Source organism: Pyrgilauda ruficollis, unplaced genomic scaffold, assembly GCF_017590135.1.
Source record: "Pyrgilauda ruficollis isolate IOZ18807 unplaced genomic scaffold, ASM1759013v1 scaffold38, whole genome shotgun sequence".
Classification (NCBI taxonomy): domain Eukaryota; kingdom Metazoa; phylum Chordata; class Aves; order Passeriformes; family Passeridae; genus Pyrgilauda; species Pyrgilauda ruficollis.
Window position 1 is genome coordinate 475149 of NW_024525267.1, and position 20185 is coordinate 495333.

Sequence of the window (20185 nt, forward strand, 5' to 3'; positions counted from 1 at the left end):
TTCTGCAGAGTTTAGGTAAACAAATGCTCTGTATAAAATGGAGGTGACTGAAGTGAGTGGTGTATGGTTGGTGTACATTGGATTTGCATGGGCATTGCATAGGCTTCAGCGACTTCCCGGCCTATGTAGTTGATGTTGATTTAAGTGCCCTCAGGGCCAGATCTTGTAGTGTGTGCTTAGCACACAGATGTGTTGCACTCACTTCCACAGAAGTAGAGGAACTGAACACATCACTGGATGCATTCACGTTTGTGCTTGGCAAGAAGGGACTCCCAAGTATTTAAAGCTAGCATAAGTGATAATGCACAGTTATAATTATTATTGTGTTAGGATGGCTGAATGTGATTCCACATACACTGGCCAAATTAATCTCCTAAAGCTCGAATTCTTTGAGGATTAGTGTAGAGAACCCTAAAAACCCCCACTGGTTTATGGCATAGTACCCTTGTAAACTCAGTGGAGCACTACTTGAATAAAGAAGTTACAGTCATATTGAACAGGAGTAAACTGAGAGTGTCCAGAAAATGTATGGGATTTAAGTGTGTTTAGACGCCAAATATCAACATGTAGAAATTTCAGCCTCAGGAAGTTTTAATGGAAGAAAGTAGCTCAATCACTCAGTATATTTTGCAACTTTAGCTGAAAGTTTAACATCACAAAATGACATATTGCTATGCAGCTTTAAGAATCACACAAATGTATGCAATCATTTCCCCTGCTTTTCAGATCTGCTGTTCATTAAAAGCTCTTCTCCTATTTGCAGTTTCCAGTTTTCAAATGGATGACACAACCAATGCATAGCTTAATGTTCATTCTCATGAGTCATAATTAATAAATAATTATATCACATACATAGAATTTTACAGGTACTCTTAAAATGGTTTTACAATTCTATTAAATATATAGATAAAATAATCACTGCTATATAAAAAAAATCATTTTAAAACAGCTGAACTCTCAAGCTTTGCATAAAATTCTGTAGACACATTCATTACAATCTAGAAACTCAATAAAAATACATTTTAGAGCTCAATCTCTCAAAAATATTCATGGCATTGAAAATTGATTGTCATTTTTTTTACTGTAGTCTGTGTTTGCCCTGCATTTGCACTGATAATTTCCTACAATTTGGCAAAAGCTATATTCTGGTCAGTTTGTAGATTATGTGACTGTTTAACTCACTTCTTCAACTCTAAGTCATCTGCCCCATAAATGTTTAGTGGGGTTCAGTCTTTAATGGTGTATCTTTCCTTGCACTTTCTATAAAATCACGATGAAACACTGCAGTTAAGTTCCATGACTACAATGACATTGAACCATCCTATTACAGTTGCCACTCAGTCTTTAATGCTACTTCTGTGAACACCCAACATCCTTTATCCAGTGATCCTCAAGGCACTTCCTGACACTCGCACTTCACAACGCTCTGCTACCCGCATTTGCTCAAAAGCAGCAGGTTTTAGAGTCTTAATAGATCAGTACCTCTGTGTATCTGAATTCAGATGCCAAATCCATATACCATAAGTGGTCAGTTCAAGCTTAGCATTCTTCAACCCAGGCAAAAGTTCAGCAAAAACTTCTGTATTCAGACAGTGCACATATCTGTTGGAAAATGGGTAGACAATGAATTGCCCACCAGGGTTTAAACCAGCCAGTCCTCTGGGCAGCAAGTTAAAATAGGCTTTGCCATAATAAATGTTTCATTATCAGGCTTATAGGCAGTAGCTCAGGATAGGCCACAAACCCCAAAACCAAGCAGTGTTTTCAGAACAGGGCCCCTGCATTTAGGAATTTGATCTTGCACTGTGGAAGAAGAGATGCAGGCTCACAAGTCAGTTTAACTGGGGGAACCTCTTGCTTATGCAGATGTCAGTGTTTACAGTTTGAGGTAAAGGCAAAACTCTTGAAGAGTTCAGTTTTTCTAAGCACAGTTGACCAATACAATCACTCTAACTGTTTCACCCTGGATCTTCTCATCTATGGAATGGCTGGGTAAGGTACACTACTTCTGTTACAGCACACCCACAATAAAACAAACCCAAAAATTGAAAGCAATGTAATACCAAGTATCATGGAATGGTTTAGTATTTTTTTTCATCTATTTTGGATGGAAGACACAGTCTCTGTCTCTCAGTGGGATAGGCTGGAAAGTGTACATCAATTGAATCACTGGCGGAGATGATCAATACAATTGTGGGATGCTGTTTGACATTTAAACTGCTCATTGCAATGTATCAGTCACTGTTCATCAGTGGCAGGTTAACAAAGAAAACCTTGAGTTTTCTCCTCCTTGAACAAAAATACTGGGTAATGGCATTTCTGGTATCACTGCGTTCCCATTCACCTTTCCATTCTTCATGGATGTCAGTTGCTTAGCCAAGACATCCAAAGAGCTCCTCATCCTGATTAATTTTCTTAGGAAGAAGGAAAGCAGAAGGGAGGGAGCATACTTGATTGAACTTTGATAGCTGTAAAGCCCTATAAAGAGAGTGTAATCCAACTCCAAATATCCTCTGCTGAAGATTAATAAACATGGAAGAACCAGAGTAAAGATACAAAGGGTCAGAAAAAGTTATCAGAAACCAAAGAAGCCTATGAAGAATGGAACATAATGAAAACTGTCAACATTTTGCTCCAAACTAGTGTAGTACACTGCTGCTTGCAGCTATTAAATAGATGCTGTATCCCAGCCTCATATTCCCTGGTTTTCAGGATAAGCATAATATGTTTCTTGTACTAAGTTTTATTCTTTCAGGACAAAGCACTAACCCTTCAACTTTCTATTTTAGTCTACTTCCAGAAAGCACCTTCAAAAAATTCTTATATAGATTTTCTTTTGGAAGAAAGTATCACTGTCTTCTACAACAAGCACAAACAAGTTCATGGATCTCAAAATCAGCTGACTCAAAATCTTGACTGCTTTCGTGAACAAGATGAAAGAAATGGTTTTTTTGGTTTTTGTTTTTTTTTTTACTTAAGCTGATTTAAACCAAATTAGGTTGGGACATTTGGATCTCTTCCTCAAGAACAGTTGATCTTATTTGTAGGTTCACGGGGTGAATCCAGCTCTAGTCAACAGTGGCAGGACAGAATAAGAAAGATTTCAGCTTTGTTGAAAGGTGTTCAGAATTTTATCTTCGATGTTTAAGATCTCTTGTCATTCCTTACTTCTACTGAATTCTAACTGCAGCTCAGGAGAAAATCTCAGGGGAACAAAAAGCTTATGAAGAAGAATGAAGTGTGACGGATGGTTAGGATTGCCCCAGCAGATAACATGACTACAGACAGATTTTAAATACCTGCAAAGAAATTGCTGTATATTTTGATGTATCTTGACCCCAGGTGTGATTAGTTCATCTGAAAACTTAGCCAGGCTAGGGATACACCTTATGCTACAACAAAATAGGTAAAATGTATAGCTATTTTATTTAATCTTCACTCACTGTAAAATTATAAAACCCTTCATTTTAGGAAGTGCATTGCAGTCAACCTTCTGAATTTTCAGATAAAAGCAGCAATGTGATGTAGTCTCATAAAGCACAGCGTGAAACTAAAAATGTACCAATGAGAAGTAGTGACTTCACTAATAGTCACATGGAGAGAAGTTACTGCTATGAAATTGAAGACTTCTCTTTTGTCCTACAAAGCACAGGCGAAAATCCTATATGAAATATCCTAAAGTGATCATTGATGTGGACAAAAAATACAAGAGGCAGAAGTAGCTCAACTGTGCCCATGGATAAGCCACAGGAATCTCTTCAGTCACACTAGGAAGTCAATACTTGTTGTCAGCATTTTTCTGTATTTAGTTTTACATCTATCATTTCTTTCTCAATTGGACACTTAAAAGATATTTCTAATTCTTTTACCACGCCCTAGTGCCTTAACAGTAGCCTCAGCAAAGCTGATTACCTTTTATTTTTCGTATCTGCAAAAGAGAGAAATCTTTATGCGATTTGTTAATAAAAGCAGCAAATAAATTGAAGCAAAAGCAGACTCAGAAGCACTGAGGTACTTTTAAAAAACTTTAGTTTCTGGCCTGAGATTTCCCATATAAAGTCTACTAAGAAGCAGCTAGCATATATGTTCTTCACACTTCTTCATACCCAATTTTTCCTGCAAATCAAATATCCCAAAAGGTGAAGGATAAAAATTACTTTAAATCTTAAAAAATCAAACTTCCCTACCCCAATAAACCCTCAACCTGATTTTGTTGCTCCACTGTATTTTTTGCTGGAACTGTAATCAGTTCCTGATGTGTGTTTCACTACCTGTAGCTCTGCCTCTAACTCTTTGAAATGGAAAATGTGAAGAACCATTTCTAGCCTTGCCCTTGCAGGTGGTCAGATCCGGAGGTAAGTCAACACCATCCCTCTTCCACAGCTATCAGGCTCTACATAAGAAAGTGAAGCCAGAAGAATAATTTTTGAAGACTAGAGCTCTGAATTGTTCATACTTCTACTGATAATTATCTGTTTTTATTTAGCATCTTATAAAGCAAGGCACAAATGTACAAAATCGCATCTACTAAATCTGATCATTTTTATATATATTTACACAATTACCATAATATAAAACGTGCTTTGACACTGTCATAGCACAACAGTAGCGGAATTGAAGACAACCTGATAATAAACATAAATACCAGGTCCTGGATTTCTGTTTGTGCTTCACCTGAAGAAACATATTCATATGCAGATACACAAAGCAATCCAGCCACCATCCCTTTATTTTCCACACCTCACACAGATCAAACTTTGTTGCTAAGAAGCTGTGGAAGGAGTAAAAGGCAGTAGACCAGTACCCAAAAGAAAATGACGAAGTAGAATAGCTCTGGCTGCTCAAAAATGGTTATCTCATGAGTTGGTGCTGGAGTCTCGCTTGCTTCCAAGTCCTTTTTCTTCCTGAAAATAGAAGAGAATTCAGTAAGAGGCAAGGAAAAGAAGAAGAAACCTTCAGTGTTAATAATTACTGTGAAGATCAGGGGGTGGTCTAAAAGACAGCAGTTTAATGAACCTTTTCAGTCTAGTCAGTTGGAGGGCCCCAGCTGGACTAGGAGGGGCATACTGGGCTTTAGCAGTGTGTTCCTTCCAGAGTCAACATAAGTAAGACTCAATCTTCTGAAAACTCAGACAATTTCTCAGGTAGTTTAAGTAAGTGCCATTACAGCACAGCCCTCTGATATAGGGAGATTTCCACCTGTCAAAAAGATGCCCTTTTATTTTCAGAACAGTAAACATAGCACCGGGAAACGCATCTCACACTTCCACAGTTTTGCTTATACACTGGATCTGACTTGATATACTTTCCCCCATTCTTCTACTTTCAGAGCCCCTCATGCTAGTCACTAGAATATTAGACAGAAAAAGCCCAAGGCTTCCAACCAAGAAACCAACTAGCAGTTGGGGGTTTGCAGGACAACTCCAAAATTTCAGCTTCACAAATTTCCAGCTGTGGTTCATAAGGGCAAAGGCTGATGGATTCTGCCAGCACTGCTGAGCTCTTACAAAGACAATGAAAGGTCTTATTTAAAAAGGCACAAAATGGTACAATCACTTTATAATTTTCTAGTACTTTAAGAAAAATGCTCCGGTAAACTGTTTTTAATCTACTTTCGTAGAAAAATGGTGGTTTTCTGCTTGGGGCCTCCTACTGGATATATACCTGAATATTACATGACATTCACTTAATATCAGCAAATTGTACAACTGACACAACTGTAACAGCTCTTTGTGTAATTTTTTTTTTTTTTAACAGAGAAAAAGAGCCCAGTGGATCCTGATAATATTTTGTGTATTTTCTGCATCTAAATATAACAACCATTTTACCTAGAAGTTCTAAGAGGTACTATTCAGTATCAGCTAAGAGGCAAAACCTAAAGTGATCCTTGTTTCTTAAAGATATTTAGACCCTAATACCAAAGGGATGCATGTGTTTATGACCAGTCACTCTAAGTCTAAACACACATACAAACTGCCAAAACCCATAGATGCTCTAACAGAGGCCAGCCCTCCACTGAAGAAATTGGCTTTCCCTGGCACTGATCTCTCTAAACATTGTTTTGACAGTCTTCCAAACCTGGAAAGAGTCATCGCTGCCAGAGGGCCTAACATTTTAAGTTCTCCCACTCCTCTCTCAGCCTGAGATATCCAACATGTGGGGAAAATGCTCAGAATCTTTTTTAGACAGCTGAATCTTTCAAGGCAATCAAAAGCATTTTAGTCAAGGGACAGATTGAGCAATAAGGAAATTTTGCACCTCACACCTATGGGAAATGTGGACTCTGACCCATTACAGAAGACAGTTGCCACCATTATAATTAATTTCCAGCCCCCTTTGTATCACTGCTAGTAGTCCCATGGAGTTATGGCTTCCTTGCAAAAGTCAGTCTGAATAAGAAACACTCACCCGATGATTAATGGACTTTCACCCATATCTGTCCTCTTCGGCTCGTTTACACCATAAGTTTCCTTAAACAAACCAGGAATAGATTAATTAACAAAAATAAAATTCAGCATCTCACAAAGGTGGTAATTGTGTATTTTATGCAAATTCTATCTAATGTTTGCTCAAATAAAATGAAAGTGTGCTTATAAACATATTTTCCATCAGCACATCCAGCAGTGCAGTCTGGTGCACACACAGAAAAGGAAAAAAGTTGTGAAATAAGATTTTTTTGCTTTCAACTGCTTTCATCAGTTGAATAAAATTTCCCTTGTTCATATGTCTTTCTAGTAACTCTGACAGTATTGCAAAACTAAAGCATCTGTGTGAAACCTTCCTTTCACTGGTGGCAGCATTTTTTTAGAAACTCCAAGATGGTCAGAATTTTATTTTTGTGTTGAAAAAGGCCATATTCCTGTCCTTGCTCAGCATGCCCAGATTGCTGATGCTGTCCCTTCCTTCTGACTTTAAAAATCCAGACCTCAGCTGTATTGTGTGCTTTCAAGAAGCCAGTGTGAATCACTTCTGTCATTAGGGATGCAGTTTCACGTTACAACTAAGATTCTTTTAGGATTAGTTGTTGTTACTGATAATATAATACACTGCTACTGTGAGGAAAAGGGACAGAGCCCAGTTTTTCAGAAACAGTGCTCTTCAGGAGAAACCCAGCATTTTTGCAGGGTTGAGACCAGGGCGCCAACATTATACAGAGAATGCAAAAACTAAAAGAAACTGGGGCAGCAAATAAAAGCAGCTTCAAACAAGCAAGATGCTGCAGCTATACAGGTATGATGAAGTAAGATTTCAAGTTACAGCAGATTTAACTGTAGTATTACGTACTCCTTTGTGAATTTGCTTAAGGTTCAGTAAAGTTTAGTATGTTTTTAGGAGAGTTCAGTAAAACTTTGCAACTATGCCTGGTTTTAGCACTAAAATTATTAGAAGTCACAAGACTTTCATACTGTTAGAGGCCTTTTTACAGTGTGTGATCTTCTGGAGTTTGAGAGAACCAGAGAAATAGCAATAAATAAATGTCCACACTTACCTCCTCAGAAGCATTACGAGAAAACCTTTTTCGGAGATGAATGTTGGCATCACTGTCATTGCTTCTGTATGTAAAAGCAAAGTTTTTAAATTCATATAGTTAAAAGAGACACTGCAAATGGACGTGACAGGTTTAAGCTACACAAAACCACAAATATGCATTGCTGCATGTATTAGAATATGGGCTGGAATTTATCAGTAACATGATAAAAATGGCTTTGGGAAAAATCTGACCCACAATAAAAATTCATATTCTCAAAAAGGAATCTTTTCTGAAAAATTGTATCTGAGAGCATTTTTGCACCTTTGACATCAGTGACATTTAACTGAGAGTATACCCAAGTTTTATGGCCTTTGATATAAAAAAATGAACTAACAGGGAACAGTAAGCTTGAAGTGGACAACAGGTTTTTCTAAGCAAACTCTCAAATTCATTAGAGTGCTCCAGTGATAATAATAATAATCAACAAATTACAGTTCATGTCCCACTAAAATAGATTACCTAAGAATAAATTAGAACATAAGAAAAACCAGAAGTAAATGAAGCAAAATTAGCTGAGTGTCTCTGTACTGGGTCTGCCTGGGCGGCAGTTAAATTTCCCAAGAGCAGTGGGCTAGGGCTGGGCAAGAGGCTTGGAGGGGACCCAGCCAGGAGAGCTGACCCAAACTGACCAAAGAGCAGTGACACCCCCCCACACACTTGTTCTTGTATCTGTCTTCTGAAGCAGTCACTACACCCTGCTTCCCAGGAAGTGGCTGGACACTGCTGTGCTGATGGGAAGTAGAGAATAAATAATTTTTTTTGGTCTTCTTCTAATTTGCTTCCACACATGGCCTTTGCCTTCTCATTAAAATGCCTTTACCTTGACCCATGAGTTCTTCATCTTATTTTCTCTCCAACACCTCATTTACTTGTTTATAAACAGAAAAAAGCTACCAAAAAGTATCTTCTGAAATCAATCAGTGTTATGCTTTCACACAGTGTCATAATGCACATGGATCATTTCATCTACATTACAAAATACTCTCTCTGTTAGGAAAGCAATTATAACACTTCCATGTTCAAAGTGCACTGGGCTTCCACTTGGGTTTTGTGTGGCAAATTTTGTAGCACAGTCAAATCAAGTCCCACTGAATCACTCAACATATTTAAGAGAAACACAGGAAGAAGCCAATGAATCTTAATACTTCTTTCTAAAACAAGACTACAACAAACATCCAATGGACAGGGCAATTTCAAAAGACCACTTACGTGTATTTAAGACCAAGTTAATGTGGAATACCTGGTAAATTCCTGGAATTCAGCATTTTCTTCCAGGTCATCTTGTGATAGAGTAGTAGTGGCAACTTCTGAGATCTGCAAAGCTTCTTCAATCATATCTTTCTCTTCCTCCTCTGTATTACTATTTTCTTCTGGCGCCTTTATGGCTATTGGTAAATCCTCTAGATTTTCTACTATGGCCTGTTGAAATTAGGAAGTGTTTTGCTTTAGGCAACATGACTGATTCCCCACCCTTCCAAATATCTTAGTGGTGCAGCCTACTCAGACACTCAACTGCAGATAATATGAGACTGAAAGTCTCACTGAAGAGAATAAAAAAGCAATTAATTTCTTGAAAATCTTTTGTGATACACAGAATCATCAGTTCAACATATATACATACATACATACAGTTGGAAAGTCAGATCTTTCTATTAAGAAGTCATGACATGACATGGCTCTTTGAAGCAATCCACTAGACTTTTTTTAAATCTACCCCCAATTAGCCCTTCAAGTTAACAGCAAACTGACTTCATTTCTGTAGTCAGAGTCAGGACCAAAACATGTTCAAGCAACATGTCTAAGCAACATGTAGAGCAGCATTAAATGGACACTCATTCCTGAAAAACGCTGTCAGAAATTACTGTGCTGGAAAACACGTAAGGCACTTCAAAACTGGTGTCTGCAAGAAGAGATGCAGAAGCAAACTGCCTAAACCAAATACCCTCAAAGTACCCATTTCTTTCTCCTCCAGTGCACAGAAGCCTTCATTTCACTTATGTAACCTATCCTACTCAAATTGTTTTTCTAAGTTTTTATAGGCAAACTTACTTGGATTGAGACAAAATTATCACTGCCTGTATCCTTTCTTTAGAAGCAATACTAATTTCTGTTACTCTCATTACAGATTATTAGAAATACCCTTTCTGGTAATCTGTTTTGCCTAAGGATTATACTGAAACCTCTTAACTATTTTAAAACATAATAAAAAGGCACATTTTTGCTGTACTTTAAGGTAATCTTTCATGCTTAGGGATTACAGAAGCCTCAAATTATTTAAAAACATAATATAAATTCACATTTTTGCAGTGCCATTACTATTAGGACGTATTTTCTCTTATAATGTCAGATCTTCTCAGGGATCTGCAATTCCATTCATTCCAGTAGGGGGCTGTGGCAAACAGTGTAATGGAACAGGAAACCAAGTACATTTTAAGTATTTCTCCCAAACACTGCAAAATGAAAGCAAATGAAAACCACTGGGATCTGATGCTAAGTCCACACATATACACAAAGAAATGCTGGTAATAAAATAAAATACCTCAGGATGTTGTGGAATAGTGGAATCTTCATGGTTGGTGGCCTTATCGCCATCTTCTTCTATTTCTAACTCTTCTACTAGTAATGGCACTTCTTTTTCATCGGAAGAATTCACATGACTGCTTGTTTTTGTAGTTTCCTCCTCGCTGTTCTCAGTATCTGTTTCTGATGGAGGGGTACCTAGCTTATTCTCCAAGTCTGGCTCTGGAGCATCTTCCTTGTGGTCCTGTTCTGCTAAGTTCTTGTCATGTAAAACATCTGTTACTGTTTCAGAAGAAGCTTTTCCATTTCCTGTATCATAACCTTCGATACAAGGCTCAAGGTAAGCGTTCAGAACTGCTGATATGGGAACATTATAATGTGGATAATAAAAGAGATCATGGGGTATCACAGATACTTTTGAAGAACTGGGTAGCACTTCAGCTGCAGATTCAACTTCGTCACAGCTGTCCAGGTCCTCTGGAGTTTTAGGTATATCTGAGAGAGAGTCATCAGATGTTTCATGCTGTGTAGATAGTTCTTGGCTTTTGAGATTAGAACCATTCAGTGAACAAGGGTTCGTTTCTGTTGTCTCAAGGACAGGAGATTCCTTTGTATGTTCATCTTGTGGAAGCGTCTGAATTTCTTCATTTAGAAGGTGGAGAACGTACTTCTGCGTATCTTCTTGTTTTGATGTATCTTCTGGTAAAAGAATTGAAGACTGGGGTTTGCTCTCTTCAACTTTATTAATAGAATCATCTGTAAGTATACCTGAAGTCCAGGATAATGGACTCAAAGAAGAAGTATTGGCTGAAAGGCTCTTGGTTTCATTGTCATATTCAGTAGGGGTTTCCTTAGTTAATTCTTCAGAGTATTCTTCAAAAGAGTCAACAGAATCTTTCTGATCTGTCAGAACAGCTGGAGAAAGCTCATCATTTTGTTTCAGTGGATCATCTGAGATGCTCTCTTCACCTGACATGAATTTATCATTTTGAACCTCCCAAGAGGAATTGGATTCAAAACTGACAGGTCCTGTAATTTTCAGTGAAGTAGGCCTTTGAGGCTCCTCTTCAGATGTTCCCTGTACATCACCTAACACTCGACTCAGTTTTCCATTACAATTTTCAGAAGTGGTTTCTGATGGGATTCTCTCAGGGATATCATGAATATGGACCTTTGGAGGAGCAGGATGACTCCTCTCATGATTAACAGTATACATGTTTTCTTCATTTTCACTTAAAATCAAGATTTTGCCTTCCTTCTCTGACGGTGTGTCTTTGATGTGGACATATGTGGACTCAATTGGAAGCTCCTTGTCAGGATCTGTAAAGTCTTCCTGTAAGTTATGACGCACCATTAGAAGACAAATCCTTGGTCAGATACCATTTTACGTTTCTCAAACACAACTGAAAAAATAAATACCTAGCCTTTCAGTCCATTACCTTATGAATGGCCAATTAATGATTCACTTATTTTCAAAGTAGGAAAAATAATTTGGCAAGTCAAGTGCCTTGAACAAAGCTCAGTGTCAAGAAGGCAGTTGTACAGGAAGATCAGAATGCAGACAAGCCTACTCCTCAATAGTTATTGTATTTATTTCTCCCTGCTGCACCTGTGGAGACAACTGACTTGGCTTTTTGACACAATCCTAAACCCTGGGAATAACATAAATCTAACAGCTGCAATAAATCCACTGTGAAATATATTGATATACCAGATTATTTCCTTGCAATAGACTCTATTAAAAGAAAGGCCGTTTTTAGCTTAGTTTATAAAAATGTCAACAAGTCTTAATGTCAACCAGTCTTATTGCTCATCTAATCTGATAATAATTATTAGATTACTATAATAATTTTAATTCCAATTACTTTACTAATGCCTACCAATTTTGTCAATTACAAAATATATGCCAACTGCAACCTTCAGTAAAGAAATGAGAGAAAATGCCTTTTTCTCCAAAAGGCCTTTGCCAGTTCTTGACACTGTCAACCCTTGCTTAATCCTCAATTCTTTATTTTTGGATCAAAGTCCCAGTCACTTAAACTGCAGTTTATTTCATATTTATAATGAGTGCTTTTTACTGTTGTATTGACAAGATTCAGCTTTTGATGTCTTGTGTTTCATACATGCCAAACTAAGACTGATCATGGCCCTCAAACTTGAGAAGATAGAAGTAAAAATTAAATTTGAAGTCCAATGAATCATTATAGATAAAGGAATAAACTTCAGCCTTACTGAAAATCGATATAGCAAAGTAGCAGATTCATATGAAACCAATTCTAACCTCTGAGAGTTACAACTGGATGTAAATGTATAAAAGCACAATTCTACCTAAAGCATTTTAGTAATCACCATTTCACTGGTGATTACTAAAATCAGCATTTTAGTAATCAAATGAAAGCCCATTTCACTGGATTTAACAAAAATCTGAAAAATTAAATCCAGGTTTGTTGTTTATTTTAAATAGCTAAGAAAGAAACCTAGAAAATAAATCTGACTTTATTACGTACACCAAGGCAAATTAAAGAAATTGCATGACATAGCAGTAAACACATACCCCTTCCAGCTCTGGGAAGTGCTCCAGAAATTGTGCCACATATGTCACAATTGACTGTTCATCGGGTGACTCCACCATGATATCTGCGGAGACAGACGCGAGGGGCTTGAGCACGCACAGCTTTGAAACGCTCTTGCAGAGGAACAGATTGTCAGACATTTATCCTGCCATTATGGGTGCAGAAATAACAGCTACAAACACTTCTTTTTTTTTTCTGACAGATAAGAGAGATGCTCTTCACTGCTGATGGCACTTGACAGAGTTCTCAATATCCTATTCACATTCATTTTTTCCTATTTCCAAACACATACTGAACCCCGATCAGGGCTCCCTTTTCATTCACTTTTATACTGCCATTTATGCTGTTGTCACTAGACAGTTGACTGTTGTTGAGCAACAATACAGAGGTTTATTTTTAGCAGGATGGCCCAGTCTTCTAACAGGTGATGAAAGTGCAATTGTGCTTTCAATCATGACACCAAGGCCCAGCGCCGGTCTCATAGCGTTCAGTAAAAAGAACGACAAGAAATCCATTTATACATATTTTATATACACATACACACCACTTAGGTTTACATTTATAAATACTTTTGTGTATATATGCACTGTAAAAGGAAAACTGGAAGATGCAGATGCATTTGAATGGGTATCTCTCCATTTGCCTGGTGTGCCAGCCTCGTACAGCTCACCCTGGAGAGACATTTAGTCTCTGCAGCCTAGGTGTTACAGAACAGTGCTAATGCACTGAGACACCCCTCAGCACAACAATTAATGCCCTCTAAGAATGCAGATGTCACAAAGCATCTAAGCATGAACATAGCTAAAACCATGGTAAGATCTTTGACCTCAAGGAGCTTACAAATATGACTGGAAGCATACAATTACAAGCCACTGACCATTTAGTTTTTCTCATAAACAAGCTCAGCACACTGATCCCATCGGCAGCCTAATCACTGTGAGGTTTTGGTATGTATCACAATGCAATATTCATGAAGTCACTGTAGTCTGAGTGTTACCCACCAAAGTTGATGTGTTTACCTTCAGGTTCCAGGAGCCGAGGGACACCCAGTTTATTCTGTGCTATGCTGAAAGCATCCTCCAGGTTTTCTCGTGCTGATTTCTCCAGTGCATGCTTCATGTCTACCAAAGTACAATCTATGGCTTTTATGACAGCTAAGAAAGCGAGGCCACTCCTCCAACTACTTGTGAAGTCTTGGACGGCAACGCCATACCTGAACAGAATTACATACATTTTACATGGGTGGTTTGTTACAAAATCCAAAGTAAAGGCATCATCATTTTCAGACTCCTGTAAGTTAAAATGTAAGGTTGCTGAGTAGCACTTGTCATATTTGAGTTATTTTTGGATTTCAACATCTAGAAATACATTCAGAAAACACATGGGTTCACAAACTGAATTGGTGTGGCTAACAGCTGACACCAACCTGCTTGTAGGAAGCAGTTAGTAAAAACAAAGCCCTGAAGAATTCAGCAACCACATTTAACATTCACAAAACCAAATGTCTCTGTGATTCCTGTTTCTGTTGCTCTCCAGCATTTTAATGCCATAGCTTGGGAATACTTCCAAGATTTAAATATTTAAACACATAAGCATAAATGATTCACATTCCTGTGTACTTGGCCTTCTATAGCAGAAAATCTGCCAAATGCAAATGGTGTCAGCATATGCATAAACCACAAGAGTGTTAGATGCCCAAAGTTTTGGAGGAAAAACAGCCATCAAACTTACAATGGAATACAGCCCAAGAATAGAAAATTCTGCACAGATCATGAGATAACAGGATTACAATGATGCTATTATGTTTTAAATACTGCAGTTGCAAGAACAATTTTCTCTTATTAGATCTTTTCAATTTGCACTCTTTGACTGGGCTGAAAAGTCTGTGGCATGTACTTCTCAGGTCCTCACTTTCTTTGTACCACGTATTAATAACAACATCAACATTATTTTGGACTAAAATTCTACTTCCTCTATGGTCTGCACTGGCAGCAGTGAACTACAGGGGGCAAGTTTATCTGCTCAACAAGCACCCTAAGCTTCACTGGGGATAACCAAGGGAGGATGCCGTCCACAGGACCAAGTATGTAAGATATAAATTTTTGTCTTCAATACTAGAAAATTTGTGTTCAAAGGCAAGATATAAATCCAGAGACAAAAACACCAAATACTCAGCTAACCAACCTATATAAGTAACTTTGACACGTGCCCTCTTTAAAACTCTCTGCCAGTTCAAATAACAATACATGTAAAATACACTCCAAGCATTTGCATGTACATGAGACATCTTACACTACAGTTTTTTAACCTGTCAGTAACTCTGCCAGGATAAAGCATTACTACACAAAATGCTTTGGTGAAAGAACCACTTTTTATTAAAGAGGAGAGAGATGTCTTGTGCAGTGGAAATCCACTCAAATGTTACAAGTTCAAGAGAAGTGACTTAAGTTTCATCCTCTTCCCCTCTTTAATACTGAGGAAGGAGGGACTCTAGTAGGGGCTCTGTCTTTCAAGGCACTCTGCTGTGCACAGAGAAGCTTCCTCTGGGCTACTGCTTAATTTAAAAGGCTGCTGATAAAGTCTTTCAGTACATTTATTTTTTCAGTTCACCCCCTGGTTATACCTAACTTTTAATCAGCAAAAGATGTCAAAGAGACTGCATGAAAGCTGGGGTTTGGGGAGTAGAGAATGATCCTGTTTTAAACAGCACCAAGCAGGTTAGTGTAAGTTAACATTTAACACTCAAACCATGGAGCCAGCGCTGCCTTCAAGGTCAGATGGCTGCTGTGAACACATGGTCATAGTGAAACACCCCCCTGCAGAGACCCTGGGCTCCCCAGCTTCAAAAGCAGAAGAAGCCACAGCACATGGTAACACACCCATGGGGCAGGACAGAGAAAAGAGACTCAGCTTCAGAGGGGCAGGTGGCAAGACACTGTTTTGTCCAAGGGTTTGTTAGCTTACTTTCTGGTTTTCCTCTGAACCCAGATTAGAAGGGCCCTGATGGCTTTCCGCTGATCCTTCACTGTAATGGACATGTTTCTCTCCACGCTGGGAGTGCTGGGGGATGTGTCTGATTCTGGACCACTGGGCCCAGAGGACAGGCTGGAGGAGGAGGAGTTCCTGTTGAGGTTGCCTGTAAGCTCCTTAATCTGTAATAAAAGGTGAAATACACAGTGTTCTGCTTTATCACTGGCTGCATCGTGTCCTTGTTTTCATGCAAACTTTAAAGAGATCAGTGCCATAACTGAATTTTAAGTGATAATTATAAACCAGTTCATTTTAACTCTCAACTTGTATTTTACAAGCATGACAGCCAGCAGCAGCCCAGGCAACAGAAAGGGCAAGCTCCCAGATCAGGCCAAACTGCACAAATTAAACAAAAAGCAAAGAAACATGTCCTTGAAAGAAAAGTTAGTTTAAGTGAAATTGTTCTGTTCACAGGGATTGCTTGAGTGAAATATTTTTTGTCAAGAAATGGTGACCTGCAGCAGCACTCCTGTCCTTGATCAGCACTTACATTTGAGACTCTGCTGCTTCTGGGTCCCCCTGTGCCCTCTGCTGCCAGGGTAACAGGTTCTGGTCACACCATCTTTGCCTGTGAGTCTGCGTGGCCACACTGGTTCTGTGCAGCACTGTTTAGCCTGAGGAGCTCAGCCAGGGAGAGAAGCCCCAGTGCAACTCTGAGATCATGTTTTTAACCTTATAGCCATTTTTTAAATCAGACCAAGAGAATGAAAGGGCCTCACAGTCTTATGAGAGTTGCAGAACCCTCCCTCCATCTCTCTCTGTCCTTTAGAATTTGGGATTGTCTAGAAGGTAATTTCAAACTATGGGTAGGTTAGGGAGCAGTTTTAATATAAGCCTGGGGATAAATCAACTTTCAGGCTCAAATACGTGTTATCAGTTCCAGGTCCTTTGAGATCTTTCATATGACCATGTATATCAGTTGCAAATTTTTGCTGTGTTGAGTAAGTCTCCAGAGAACAGTGATTCTAAATGGAATTTCCCACCACATTGGACCAAATCCAGTAAAGGTTATTGAAAATAAACTGTGACCTGGAACCATACCCAGGACATTGGTTCAGATCCAGGGAATCTGGAACAGAACCCTGAGAAGGCACAGGAAAGAAGGGAAAGTAGTAATCTGAAGCTCTAATTCAGGTCCAAGTTAAATGAGGGCTTAAATTGTCTCCAATTTACATCAAAATAGGTCCAATGAAGTAAAATGAAAGCAGCTGCAAGTATAAAATTAGTGTATATTAGGAGGGGAAAAGCTCAGGTTTAGCATGATTAATTATGTTCTTTAGGATTAAAAACCAATTTAAAAATCAGTATTCATCTGGAATAGATGGATACCATGAAGACTGATTACTTATGGTTAAAGTATTCAAATTTTATTACCTGAAAAAACAAGATTATATTCCATATTAGTCCAAGTACCAGAGAGGAATTTCCATCTGCTATTTCTGCTGCATCGATGCTAACAAGCTTTACCTGTAGGAGAGATCACAAATTCAGTGCCAAATTCAAAGCAGCAAGTTATATGCAAAAAATGCACTGGGACTACTGGATATGTCCATACCACTGTTGCCACTGACAGGCCAGCAAAAAAGCAATGCTGCAATCTTGTATTAATGAAAATTTGCCTTGATCACAATCATCCTTCTCCTGGAACTCCTATCTGAAACCCCCAGTATACTCTGCAGAACAGAAGTTAACTCAATTCTGCATTTTTGGGACTACAAGTGCGTTTCCTCCATACAAAAATGGAGGAAGATGGGGCCCCATCCAGTAGACCCCACTCACAAAAGTAGAGAGTAATTTCTCATATAAAAAATCTAAAATCCTAGTAATATCTGCTTACTTCTTTTTTTCTATGCATCTCCTTTCTCCTTCCTTATCCCACCTTACACAGCTTGTCACAGAGTTCTCATTAAATCAGTTAGCAACGGATAGGGTTGCCTAATCCAAGCAAACTCTAGACTTTCCCACACTGAGGTTTTTTCCAGCTGATAACACCAGGATGTTATTCTCTTAGACAACACAGATTTGGTTTTGGCAACGGTCAGGGAGGAGGGAGGAAACAAGGAAGCTGTCAGTACTGCACATGGCACCCAGACCGAGTTAAGGCCCAGCAGCCCATTTATCTCTGAGAAGTCCCGGACACGATGAATCACCCAGCAGGGCTCTACCCTGCTGCCCCAGCTCCACAGACACTGTCGGGTTCCACCCACTGGGGTTTAATAGCTAACCCTGAAGCTCTTGGCAGCCAAGGCATTTTGCCAACACTTTCATCACCGCCCTTCACTAACCGGTTTGGTTAAGCTGAAAAAAGGAAAGCAAAATAACTTTTTATCTGGTGGTTTGCAAAACATTTTCAGTCTTAGCAAGAAGACATCTCTAGTTGTCATATTTCAAGGATCAGATTTCTTGCTAGCTCCAAGGTATTTGGCATGGGAAAACCTTTAGGACATAGTACATTTGAATAACAGTTTCTCCAAAACGGGGAGCAAGTCACATTTATCATTTCACTGCTTAGTGTGAGCTCCATCCTCTTACTGTTGCTCGTGTTTGTCACCCAGCCCAGAAGAGATAATCAGTTAGAAGATATTGACTGCTTACTTTTAAGGGAACAGGAAATCTAGAGGAAAGTAGTTTTTAGCACTACTAATTAAAAAGCCACCTGCATTCAAGGTTCCTCCTTCCTGGCCTCGCTGACTGAGGACCTAGTGAGGTCCTGGCAACCAGAAAAGCTTCAGCTGCAGCTCTGCCAAGCGCTGGTACCAACAGAGAGAAATCATCTCATCTGCCAGTGGGCCTTAGCTGGATTTGGGTAAAAAGCATCAACTGGGAAACTGTTAAGAAATATGCAAATATGTAAAATATTTCTTAGCAGTTCTACAGGAGGACGTGTAGACGTACACATTTAGGGCCAGATCAGCCCCTACTGATGGAGTTTCCATAGGGAGGCTGGAACACCTGGAAGTTACTGGACAACTTCTTGACCTTTCACATCCTCTCCTGGGGAAAAAGGCAAAGGATGTTAAACCTCCCACACCTACAAAGTCACAAGAGATGTGCTGAGACCTCATATCGTGCTTATTCCTGCACTGGGGTTTGCAGCAGCTCTCCTGCATGACAAGCACTGCTGCTGGAGCAGGAGCTAAGCTCAGTGCAGGGAAGCAGCAAAGTGACACCAATTGCTGTTGGAGCATCCCATGCAAGGCAGGGTTTTGCACACACTGATCCCTCCTCAGCCATGAAGTTTAACCTTACTTGAATCCTTCATAGGAAATAGCCCAATATCTGTTTACTGTTTCTAGAGAATCTAAGTATACCATGTATACTCTCAACAACACACAGGCCACTTCCACAGGGCTTTGGAATAAGAAATGAATCATTTCCAGCTACAGGGTCTGATCACACTTGGTCACTTACCACTGTAGAAAGTGATGCTGTGGTATACAACACGCACTATGAGGGAAATTATATCCCTGAAAGGCTTTGATTCCTGGAATTATGCATTTATATCATATTCCCAGTTTCACTTTCTCTTGCTTTTGACTCATGATCAGTTGCTGCAGCAATCAGTATACCAGATAAATAGATGATTTCTATAAGTGAAAGTATTTCTGAGGAAAGAAAGTCATCTACCATCAGTGTAACTGAAGTAATGCCACTAAAACCCAGATCATAAAAATTACTTGCATTTCTTTTTATTTTCTTTTAATACTGGGTTCCTGATCCTTTAATCCTGTTGAACTCTAACATATAAAATGAGCAAATAATCCTTGCTTTAGACTCTGTAGGTGTTCTTGTTGTGCATTTTTATGTGGCTTTTCAGCCTTGCTGCTAAGGTAAGTCACAGCCTCTTGAGCAGTACACTCCTCTTGCATATATGCAGCACATCAGATTAGCAACAATTACAACTTGCAGCATACATCAAGAGAAAATATTAAGACCAGTCTTTAAAATACTCACATTACTGTCCTCCAAGAACTTAAGTGCTTTGGCTATGTTGTTCAAACGAAAAATGCGATGGGTTGAAGATTTGTATTCGTGCATCTAGAAAAAAATATTGCCACACTGTTTTTAAAACTGGTGGAATTATTCATCACATCATACAAAGCTTAAAACACTACAGGCACTGAGGCAAAATAAAGCTAAGGATATCTATCTATGAAAAATTATTGCCATCTTTTGTGAGCAGCAAAATGCTTCAACTACAAGATTGTAGCAAAACAGGGTGAGCAACCAGCTTTCCTGCTCTCCAGATGTTACCGTTCTCTTGGACCTGCCACATTGATTATGTATGTAATCACTCCCCAGCCATGTTCAGTCACAGGAACAGGTTTGCCTGAAAATTCATAATAAAATATTTTCTTTTGTCTTGAATTAAATGAAATTATCCTAATTAGGAAGCATGAGCGGTTTTAATAGCAGGCACAGGCAGGTGGGAGGCAAAAAACCTTCACTTTGGCAGAAATGAAAGATTTTGCATGCCTGTCTCCCTGCAATTCCACTTTGACACACTGTTTTTATCCCATGTTTCCAGAAA

General features: G+C 38.9%; 1 protein-coding gene across 1 annotated transcript in view; it reads right to left on the bottom strand.

Annotated features, from left to right (window-relative positions):
- Nucleotides 1–573: 573 nt before the first annotated feature.
- Nucleotides 574–20185, bottom strand: part of CLMN (calmin) — a 73432-nt gene continuing 53820 nt past the window's right edge. Inside the window, exons 4-13 of the mRNA XM_041476350.1 lie at nucleotides 19609–19692; nucleotides 17029–17121; nucleotides 15589–15776; nucleotides 13644–13837; nucleotides 12606–12688; nucleotides 10071–11384; nucleotides 8772–8950; nucleotides 7490–7553; nucleotides 6409–6470; nucleotides 574–4904 (exon numbers count right to left, since the gene is read on the bottom strand). Coding sequence (XP_041332284.1) covers nucleotides 4751–4904; nucleotides 6409–6470; nucleotides 7490–7553; nucleotides 8772–8950; nucleotides 10071–11384; nucleotides 12606–12688; nucleotides 13644–13837; nucleotides 15589–15776; nucleotides 17029–17121; nucleotides 19609–19692 — 2415 coding nt within the window. The 3' untranslated portion in view covers nucleotides 574–4750. The remainder of the gene's footprint in view (nucleotides 4905–6408; nucleotides 6471–7489; nucleotides 7554–8771; nucleotides 8951–10070; nucleotides 11385–12605; nucleotides 12689–13643; nucleotides 13838–15588; nucleotides 15777–17028; nucleotides 17122–19608; nucleotides 19693–20185) is intronic.